General features: G+C 39.7%; 1 protein-coding gene across 2 annotated transcripts; it reads left to right on the top strand.

Moving 5' to 3' along the window:
• The first annotated feature begins 848 nt into the window (after positions 1-848).
• Positions 849-10,728, top strand: TTC14 (tetratricopeptide repeat domain 14). 2 transcript variants are annotated; one of them, XM_069864486.1, is made up of 12 exons: positions 849-1,020; positions 1,112-1,233; positions 1,480-1,679; positions 2,147-2,231; positions 2,324-2,453; positions 3,083-3,235; positions 4,512-4,583; positions 5,763-5,882; positions 6,011-6,133; positions 6,625-6,742; positions 8,698-8,807; positions 9,284-10,728. In XM_069864486.1, exons 1-12 carry the CDS (start codon positions 863-865, stop codon positions 10,251-10,253), a joined length of 2,361 nt encoding a protein of 786 aa, XP_069720587.1. In that variant the 5' UTR covers positions 849-862; the 3' UTR covers positions 10,254-10,728. The 2 variants fall into 2 exon arrangements, with proteins under 2 accessions (XP_069720587.1, XP_069720588.1); XM_069864487.1 differs by lacking the exons at positions 849-1,020; positions 1,112-1,233 and adding an exon at positions 1,288-1,363 and having other exon boundaries at positions 1,482-1,679.
• The last annotated feature ends 103 nt before the right edge of the window (positions 10,729-10,831 follow it).

Here is a 10,831-nt window from a genome sequence, read left to right as displayed (position 1 = left end):
CAAACAAGACCTAGAGAGTTTTATCTGCCAGCTCTTTGGGAATCAATATGAGAGGGAGAATGGCTTTAAAGGGTGAAGATTTAGACTAGACATGAGGAAGAAATTCTTCATGCTGAGGGTGGTGAGGCACTGGCACAAGTTGCCCGGGGAAGCTGTGGATGCTCCATCCCTGGAGGTGTTTAAGGCTGGCTAGAGCCAGAGTCCTTGCCTGTGGAAGGGGGCTAGAATTAGATGATTTTTAAGGTCCCTTCCACCCCAAACCAATCTGATATTGAGGCTCTGGAGCGAGTCCAGAGAAGAGCAATGAAGCTGGTGAAGGGGCTGGAGAACAGGCCTTATGAGGAACGGCTGAGAGAGCTGGGGTTGTTTAGCCTGGAGGAGGCTGAGGGGAGACCTCATTGCTCTCTACAACTACCTGAAAGGAGGTTGTGGAGAGGAGGGAGCTGGCCTCTTCTCCCAGGTGACAGGGGACAGGACAAGAGGGAATGGCCTCAAGCTCCACCAGGGGAGGTTCAGGCTGGACATTAGGGAAAAAAATTTTCACAGAAAGGGTCATTGGGCACTGGCGGATGCTGCCCAGGGAGGTGGTTGATTCACCGTCCCTGGAGGTGTTTAAGGGACGGGTGGACGAGGTGCTGAGGGGCATGGTTTAGTGATTGATGGGAATGGTTGGACTCGATGATCCGATGGGTCTTTTCCAACCCGGTGATTCTATAACTCCGTCATTCTCTTCAAAGACAGGCACTGGGGAGCCCGCGGTCCGCCCGTCCCCCAGGGGGCGCCTGGCCCCGCCCCGCCCCTGGCCCCGCCCCTCGGCCCGGGCGCTGCTTCCGGTTCCGGTCTGGGCGGTGGCGGCGGAGAGATGGATCGGGAGCTGCTGCGTCAGGCGCTGAGCTACCACGGCCCTGAGCTGTTGTCGCTGCTCCGCGCCGAGCAGCACGATAACCCCGACTTCCGCGGGCTGCTGCCGCCGCCGGGGACGAGCTTCGAGCCGCCCCGCGGGGCCCCGGCGGCCGCCGGGTGAGGGACAGGGGCTGTGAGGGGAGCGGGGCGAGAGGCAGGGGCCGTGAGGGGCCGCGGGGCGTTCCTCACCGGGTTCTCCTTCTCTCAGGAAAGAGACGGCGAGCATTGACACCGAAATAAAGCGCTTCATTGCCAAAAAAGCAGACCTCCTGTTTGCTCACTCGTGGAAACCCAATGGGCCCTTCTCGGACACGATTGAAGAAAATGAAGGTGAGTGCGCTGACTCGCCACGGCGTCTTGGGAGAGGACTCGGCCTGTAGTGCCCGTGGGTCCTGTGAGGACACTGCACTTCAGTTAACAGTGTTTTTAAAAACAGGCTGAAGACCTTCGCTTTGGCTGCGTGTAAGCTTGCTGTCAGTACAAATAAATCAGATCCTAACGTGTTTTGCTGTCGTGGAGTATTTTGTGTTTTCAGGCTGTAGCTTGGTCATTTCATGAATGTCTCGTCTGTTTCAGAGTATTATGCTGTTATGCCTCCCCTGGAGCGGTTCATGGAGGTTTCTGTGGAAGAGAGGAGAGAATTGTTTTTTCGGGACATTGAACGTGGTGATATCGTGATTGGCAGGATTACTTCTATTCGTGAATTTGGCTTTTTCATGGTGTTAATATGTCTGGGAAGTGGCGTGATACGGGAGATTTCAGATATAGAAATTAATGTAAGATAAAGTTTTGATCAATATTCTCTTAATTCTCTTTAATTGTAGAATCATAGATTGGTTTGGGGTTGAATGGACTTAAAAGATCATCTAGGGCCAACTCTCAAAGAGCATGAGGTCCCACGAAGGTGTATTAGTTGCCTCTTGCATCTCCTAATGGAGTAGTATGTTAAAGATGAAACTGAACTTTGAGATGGTGGGTGGTGTCTGAATTTGTGGGCAATTTATGATACTTTGGTGAGCCTGTAAATGCTTCATTTTGTGACCCGTACTCTTATTACTTTGGGGTTGAAAAGTTCAGCTTTTGTGGCTGTATAAATTTTTGTTTGAATTAAGCCATGCTTTAAATATTGTGGCTATGATACACTTTCATACTAAACTAATCTTCTGGCTTAATCTTGGGGAGAAAAAAAAAACCAAACCACTTTTAGCTTTGTTCACGGTGTTCCTACTTTCTTCTGTTCCAGGCTCTTTGTCCTTTGAGAGATGTCCCTTCTCAAAGCAACCATGGAGATCCTTTATCTTATTACCAAACTGGAGACCTTATTCGAGGCAAGTAGCTACAAAGGTTGTCAGGAATAGTTTGTTTGTTTTGGTTGTGGGATACTTCTGTAATTTTATCTTGACTTTTATTGTTTCTGTAGCTGCGATCAAGGACATTGATCGTTACCATGAGAAGCTCACGGTGTCGCTTTACAGCTCAGCTCTTCCACCCAGTCTTTCCAGTACAAAACTAGGCGTAATTACTTCTGATGACTTCCCATTACATTATAAGTAAGAATGTGCTACTCAACTGTACTTGCTAAGTGTATGCAGTATAACTGAAAAGCGGCTTTGACAGACTGTTTTTTAAACTTGTCTGTGGTGTTTCTGATTTGATTGGATGACTACATACTTCTTGCTGTTCACCTCTTCAGTAGATTTGTTCGTGGGTCTGTCAGGTGTGGTTGGTCTTTTATTATCTTTCACAAAATGTAAGGAAAGGAAAAATTAGAGTCACTGTGGGACTGTGTTAAAAAAAAAACAACAAACAATCAAAAAACAAACACAAACCTAAAGTCAAAGAAAACAAAAAGCCCAAGGAACAAACAAAAACCTTGGGAGACTGAAATGTGAAATGCTTAAAATTTTTAATTACCCTTTGAGGACAGAAGGACACAGCTATCTGCAATTTTTGTAATTTTTTAATGTCTGGGATGGGTGCCGAAATAGATTTCAAAAACTTACTTAGGCTAAAGGATATTAGAGCTGCCCAATAGTAGGAAAATAAATACCTGTAAAAGAGAACACCTTGTCAGTAGTAATCAATATCAATATAGGCATTTTTGTCTTAAACATCATAAAATTTGGTATAGTGTTCGTGGGGTAGTGTTTAATACGCTTTGGTCCTTTTGTTTTTTAAGGCGAAGCATGGAAGTTGCTAATACAGGAGAGACATTTGAAGAGTTTTTGCATCGTTCCCCGGGATTTGCTAATCCATCGTTAGTTGAATATCTAGCAGAAAAATTAGGAATAAGTGAATCAAATCCACCGTCTTTGATGAGAAGTCTTCAAATGTAAGTGATTTTTACGTTGTCCCTATCCTATGGCTTTGTGGAGATTATACTAATCCACTGAAATAGACTCATGAATGGAAGTCCTAGACCACTTAAACGTTTTTCATTTTGATTTGCATGACTGCAGCTTATGTGTCCTTAAATATTTAAAAGCAAACTTCTCTAGAGTAATAAATTTACATCTGAAATTTTGTTGCTCTGGACAGGCAAGGACACCTTAACATACACAATGTTTGATGCCAAATTCTTTAGGAATTTATTGCTTAGATGTTCCAAACATCTTTTGATTGAAGTGCAGGATTTTTAAATCTTAATGTTTTCTGTCAGAGATGTCACAATCATTGTTTTGGTAATAGATCTGAGCTCTTTATTAAATTAAGGTTAAACCTATGTCCTGGTTTATCTTGTGAGCTATTGTTGAAATTGGAAGTGAGCGAACGGAGGGAGCTTTAGACCACACTAAGGATGAGTGATCAAAAGTTCAGTTTATTGATTTACGGTTGCTTCTTTTATACAGTGTTTAATTAGCTTATACATATTGCAAAAGCGTAGCTCATAATTGGTTACATTTAATTAGTTCATACATATTGCAAAAGCTTAGCTCGTGATTGGTTACATCCACCTGTAAAAGTTGCAGTTTACTACGCTAGCACAGCTAGGCTCTAGTTTGATTTCCTCCCCAAAATGTTCTTGCTTTTGATACTAATGTTTCTGTTTAACCAGCATGGCCCATATTTTACAAGGACGACACGTCCTTGATACCTCTTTCTAAAAGCCATTGTTGTAAATATATCTCTACATCTCCCCCGTTTTCTTTAGGTATTGCTAGTGCAATTTGGTTAATACGCTTTGTTACACACTCAATAGCAACTTGCATGCCTATCAATATTAAAATAATGATGCCTAACCAACGTAAACCTTCTTTCAACAACTCTTGGAGCCAAGGTCCTTCAAAGACAGTGTCCATTTGTTTGTGTCCTTCAACCTGCAAGAATTTCTCTACAAGCTATATATATATATGAGGCCCCAAAGCAGGTGTGAATGTGGTATATTTTTGTTAAGTGTACTGCAGCTGTACTGGTTCATTTCAGCACTTTTAGACTGGATTGGGGAATACTGATTTCAAAAATATGAATGAACATTACAGACTGAGGAAGAGCAGCAGAGCATTGTATAAATGATACTTCAGCTTATTTCACCTGTGTTACATACTGTAAGTTTAATTCTGTATGCTCAGAAGGCCAGCTTGATGGCTTTGTTTGTTTCTGACTTAAAGGAAAAACTTCAATGAAGAAGATTTTGCCCCTGCATTGAGGAAAAAGCAGTCTGAATCTTGGGCCTTGAAATGGTATGCAAAACTTTCTTGTTAGTTCATTGTTAGGTTAAATTAGGTTACAAGTGATATGTTTTGAAAGCAAGTACACCTTAAACCAATTTTTCAACTGTAGTGTTGTAACCAGGATGATCTTGAAAGTAACCTTAACTGCCAAGTGTGTATATGATAGATAAGGTCTCAAGATTCGGTTCCGAAACAGGTCAGAATTAAGGGAGAACTTCTTAGAATATTTATAACATGCTGGCCTGTTAAGGAGATAAGAGCAAGATTTGTGGCAATGCTAAGTACAGTTTTCTATTTTATAATTGAGTATTGAATGACCTAATACAGCTTGTCATGCCACTTGATAATCAAATGATAGATTTAACAAGCGCACTTGCTGTCTTTGAAAGGTTAAATGTGTCTCCCTCACTGCATTTGGAACAGTAGCTATGGATAGATGCTGTTGTGTTTACACAACGCAGTGTATTTGGGTGTGCAGCAAAGTGGAGGAGGCAGAAGAAAGAACTTTCTCCTAAAAATGCAAATTTTCTGTGGAAAAGCTTAAAGAAAAAAAATCTGAGTGAAGCACGACAATTTAGGGTTTCTGTGCTAACGAAGTAGTGTTTTTCTTAAAACAACAGTGTTTTGTAACTTTGATTAATTGCAGAAAGTGTTGCTTATAACATTAAATATAAATTTAATTTTTTTAAAAAGTCTGTAATGTACAGTTCTGAAATTCAACTCGTATCAGTTCTGCTCCAATAAGCTAATCTCTTGGAAAATGTAGAAGAAATGTCCAGGTAATATGAAATATAAAACTTCAAAATATTCAAGTTTGAGATGAATTGGTTTCAGTCTTTACCATCCACCCATGTCACCTCTTGTTGGTCTAATGGTGATTATTAGCTTTGGAAATAATTAGGCATATTCCACTTTAACGGTGGTAGGTCACACATAGTTTTGTGCAGAAAAGTGCTCAAATATTCACTCCATAAATTAAGAGCAGTGTAATGTAGCAGTGCCATCTGCTCTGTGGTGCCCTAAGATTTTGGATTAAAGACAATTTATTGTTGTGGAATTACATCAATATCACATTAGTTTGAAATTCCATTGTTAAGTACGTGATAACAAGATCGAGTTTTATTACCTGTCACTTTTTGGAACCATAATATACGAGTAATGTAAGATCTTCTAAATATTCTTTTCCAGTGTGAAGGCTGGTGTTGATTATTTTAAGGTTGGGCGCCATGTAGAAGCCATGAATGAGTACAACAAGGCTTTGGAAATTGATCCACAAAATGTTGAAGCTTTGGTAGCACGTGGAGCTCTGTAAGTCTGCTTGTTTCATTGTTTTGTCTACGTTGTGAAGGTAGACACTAAAAATGTAGTGATACTAAAAATGTGACTACTTTGTGAAAGTAGTCACTAAAATCCATGAAACTTTTCTGTTGTTCTAGGTATGCAACAAAAGGAAGTCTGAACAAAGCCATAGGTGATTTTGAAATTGCTTTAGAAAACTGTCCTACCCATAGAAATGCAAGAAAATACCTCTGTCAGACGCTTGTGGAAAGAGGCGGGCAGTAAGTCTTTGGGTTGTGGTTTTGGCTGGTTAATTTTTCTCATACTATTTCTGATGCCATTCTGGCTAGGACATAGAATGGCATCTTTTCCTCCTGGCTATGTGTTGTTTGTTTGTTTGTTTGTTTTTTAAAAAAAAAGTCTTTGTTGGAAGTATACCTGCTTGTGCAGTTGGTTTATATGTTTTCTGTCCCGGTTAAAATCCGCTTGAATATTCAGGTAATGTATTTCTTTTAAACCCTCTGTTAGAAAGAGAGAGGTAGTATTTTTGAAATAGAAATGTCAAGGAATAGTGTTACTGATGATGATTAGGAGATAACATGTCAGAAATACTATTTTACCTCTTTACTGAGGTGGGCTAAGATGATAGGAAGGATCTTGGACGGGTGCAGTGGTAGTGTCATAGCACAGGTAACAAAGGTAGACCTAAAAGTAAGGAAAAATTGTCAAAATCTGCGGCTTAACTGTATATGATTTATCACTTGAATTTTAGGTTGGAAGAGGAAGAAAAACTACTAAATGCTGAGAGTTACTATAAAAAAGCTTTACATTTGGATGAGAGTTTTCAGGAAGCAGAAGAGGCCTTAACAAAACTCCGTAAGCATATGCAGGTGATTCTTTACTTTCTCTTCATATAGTGCTGTCGATGACAATAACCAGACATCAAAAATCATACTTAAAGCTTTTGAACAGGGAGAGTTCAAGTTGATAGTTTGTCTTATTCTCTGCTTCCCTTCTCCCCAGTAAATCTTCTATAGTGAGCATTATGGCTGTACCTACCAGAAGAAAGGTACCTCTTGATGACTGCATTGTTTGGAACAGGATAGGAAAGAAATGCTAAAGAGTGGAGACGGGGAAAGAGCAAAGCCTGTTAACCGTGCCTGCTAATACAAGGATAAGAGTATTCTACCACACAAGCATGATTACTAACATGAAACTAAAACATTCTGTGAATACAGGCATGTAAGGGTAAAACACTTAGGCAAGCCATGTAAGCGTTGCACACCATTGTACCAGCCAGACTCTGGAGCAGTTATGAAAAGAGAGAATAACACCAGGAAGATCACATGAGAGAGGATATTAAGAGGTGATTTAAAGGAAAACAGCAGGAAGTGAAGGGTGAGTGGGCAGGCAGTTTTGAATATGTTAGCTTTCTTTTCTGCTGTCTCTTTTTTTCCTCTTCTCTTGCATGCAGCATGTTTCTCTGGTGAGCCCTGGTGGGTCTCTGAGCTCATCTGAGTTGCCATCTTTTTTCTTTTATTTACCTCCTTTACTTGTATTGTCTTCCAGAAAAATCAAAGTAAAACAGACCACTGAGGAACAGGCTTGTCTTGTTGTATGCTTCTTCATGTAAGGAAATACATAGTTTGGGGTAGATGGCTGTAATTGACACTTCTTCAGTTGGTGGAGCCATAATGCTGACAGGTTGTGTTGAAAGAAGGGGGAAGATGAGATATGACAATCTTAATAAAGCTGACTATGTAGTAGATAAACTGACGTATCGTATTTGAGCACTAGCCACATTTGGCTGCTTTAGAAATAGGTGTCCAGTCTCAGTTTAAAATGATGAAGAATATTCTCAGCAAGTAGTAGATAATTTTTGCTCTCCTTTAGCATTTTCTTGATTGTTTGATGCAGGGGGTAAAAACCACGATGCTACCTATTGTTTGTTGGTGTGCGTAGCCTTAGCTGCAGTTAAGGGTTTCCTTCATTGTATCTGTTAAGGTAGTTGCTAAGTTTTGAAAACCATAATCAGACTTCCTGCTCACTTTGAATATGAATAGAGCTACTCGTCAGGGCTGTAGATGGCAGAGGTCTGATCTCTGATAGAGTGGAGTAGTTTAAGGGTTATTTGTCTGATGAGATGCTTTTCTGCATTTGCGTGTATTTCAATGTGTAAGTCTGATACTATCCATCACTGTTGTGCTAGAATGGCTGAAATAACACCAAAGTTTATTTTCCTGTAATACTGATTATGTGTTTTTCTCCAATGCATTTTCTTCTGAATTGGACCGTTGTTGCTGTATCTGACATCTGGTGCTGCTCATCACCAACAAACCCTTGGAAAATGATTTCTTACGTAAACTATGCATCAAACTGGTCTGTGAAATTGTTACGAAACGGTTTGTATTCAAATGTGGCCAACTTGAAAACATTTTAAAATGGGTTTTGCCATGTTTTACTTGTAAACTACAATAATGGTACCTTCACTCAAATCTTTTTCCACCCCCCCTTCTACATATTGCTAATACTGGTTTTCCTTGCATATTCTATCTATACCTTCTGGGCTCCATGCTTCATGGTGTGCTGGATCATGGGTACTACTGCAATGACTGTCAAATATCTTTTTTAATTGAATAAAAACTGCAATATGGTCCTTAATGTAAACCTGATTATTGTAATGGCCAATGTCAAACTCCTGAACAATATTAATTCTTGATCTGGGAATCCTGGTAAAACATCCCTGGTGTAATTACACATTTGAATGGGGTGGGGACGTGGAAAAATACTCATGTTAATGCTTACTTTTAATGTAATTTTTTTATGATGCTTGGGTTCAAAAAAGAAATCTTTGGAAATGAGGGAGAAACAAGCTGCCGAAGAAGAGAGACAGAAAGAAAAGAAAGTAGAAACAAGTGCAGAAAAATTGCGTAAGCTCTTAAAAGAAGAAAAAAGGTAACTGTAATATTCAGTATTCTGATTATGGGGCAATAAGTGCAGATAAGACTATGAACAATCAATTTCCAAACAGATTGTCCAACAGTAAGCTAAGTAGAACTCCTACCTAGGTAAGCTGCTCTTCTTCTGGAATTTTTTTGTGAGTAGTGTTCTTTAATGATTATAGCCTTTAAAAGAGATAAATGTGGAAGCGAAGTTGTTTTAAGTATGCTTTGCAAAGTGAAGTATTTGCAAAATGTAATGCCCTATTAAACTGGGAAAGATGCCTTTTATAACAAACCGTTTAGTAGATTTAATCTTAATTTTCTGGTTAAGTAATGACATTTGAAATTGCCTTGCCAGGTCATGCTGTGTTTCCATTCGTGCCTTACAGTCTAATCTTAGCAGAACTCTGGGGAATACAGATTTGCTTTCTACATACCATTTTTGCCTGATAGTCAAGATTTATCTCACATGTTGATTACGTTTTTTAGGTTGAAGAAGAAAAGGAAAATATCAACTTCCTCCTCTTCCTCCTCCTCCTCCTCCTCCTCATCAAGTGATTCTTCATCAGATGCATCAATTTCTTCTTCTTCTTCTTCTTCCACTGACCACAAGAAACGTAGGAAAAAGCGTCGGAATAGATCTGAGTCTACCCGCAGCTCAAAAAAAAGCTCATCTAGAGCTTCTTCCCATTATAAAGATCAGATTAGGAAAGAGGAGTGGTATACGCCTCCTGCTGATACCACTGCTTCCTTTCTTAACCAAAGCTTTGAAGTAGCAAATCTGCTGGAAAAGCGGGAGAGTTTAGTGCGTCCAAAAACAGAGGTAAAAGAGAAAGAAAGACACAATTCTTTTTCAAGGACTTCAGGTGATGATGAAGACACTTTTGGAGGTAGGTCTGAAGATTCAAGAGATTCTTACAGTAGCTCCAGAACTCTGCCGAGTAGTAGCAAAATTGAAAAATATGGTAAAACTGATAGATTTTTCTCCAGTTGGAGAGGTTCTTCAAGTTCGTATCATAAGTCAGATGAAAAAAACAGGCTGCATTATTATAGGAAATTAGAAAGGGACGTGGAGGGGAGAAGAGAGCAGTACAGAAAACATGGCTCAGGTCAAGACAGGTATTATCCATCTCCAGCAGGGTCTGACTATTCTGGCAAGTCAGTGGGAAAGTACAGATTGTATTCTAGCAGCTGCTTACGTGAAGGTGATAGAAGTTACGATAGTGATAGGCATGTGTTAAGTCGGCATAAAAATGAAAGCGAGTATAAGAACAGGAAAAGAAATTATGAAGAGACTGATAAAAAAAAGGAACCAGATGAGGAAGTGTCTTCAAATGATACAGCACAAACTGAAAATGGCAATAAAAAAAACCTGCCCCAGAACTTAGTTAACATATTTAAACAGATAGCTGAATTTGAGAGGGAAAAAGCAAGTAAGAAAAAACAATCAAGTACCTAAAAAATGGTATTCTGATGAGTGTAGTTAAATTAACTTTTATATGAGTATCTCTTGAGGAAATGCAGCTGAAGAGTGATAGAAAGGCAAAATTTTTTCTGTCTTGCAGAGTCTCAGAGAATTCTTAAGGTGAAGGTTGTATGGTGGAAAGAGATGGAGGGATATCTTGCATAAAATAAGTTATTTAAAATCTGAGTTTACTGTGCTCTTAACTTGGGGTGTTCCTGTACAGTGATCTCTGTCTGAAAGGCTGAACTCCCTTGATACCCCTGGACTATAGTTAACTGTAAATTGCATCAATATGCACTTTAACAACAATTAGTTTTTGTTTGGTTTTTTTCCTTCCCCTGGGGTAGTATTGACTGTTGATAGTTTCAAATTTAACTTCCAGCTATAGAAACAGGATACCTGAATGAAAGTCATGTGCCATCAATGTATAGAGGTCATTTGATCATTAAATTTTCTTAGTTTTTCTTAATTTTGTGTCTTGACTTTTGTTAACTTCACTGGAATATTTCATGCTGGTGTGCTGGTTGTATTTGCTGCTTACATGAATGGAGCCCTCCAGTGTTTGTGAGAAG

This window comes from Phaenicophaeus curvirostris, chromosome 10 (genome assembly GCF_032191515.1).
Source record: "Phaenicophaeus curvirostris isolate KB17595 chromosome 10, BPBGC_Pcur_1.0, whole genome shotgun sequence".
NCBI lineage: Eukaryota > Metazoa > Chordata > Aves > Cuculiformes > Cuculidae > Phaenicophaeus > Phaenicophaeus curvirostris.
This window is presented reverse-complemented; position numbering and strand designations above follow the sequence as displayed.

Bases quoted from the DNA above. Each gene is read 5' to 3' on its own strand.
- TTC14 (XM_069864486.1), top strand. From the start codon at position 863: ATGGATCGGGAGCTGCTGCGTCAGGCGCTGAGCTACCACGGCCCTGAG. The intron at 1,021-1,111 runs GTGAGGGACAGG...TCCTTCTCTCAG, and splicing joins GGGGCCCCGGCGGCCGCCGG to GAAAGAGACGGCGAGCATTG. The intron at 8,808-9,283 runs GTAACTGTAATA...TACGTTTTTTAG, and splicing joins CTCTTAAAAGAAGAAAAAAG to GTTGAAGAAGAAAAGGAAAA.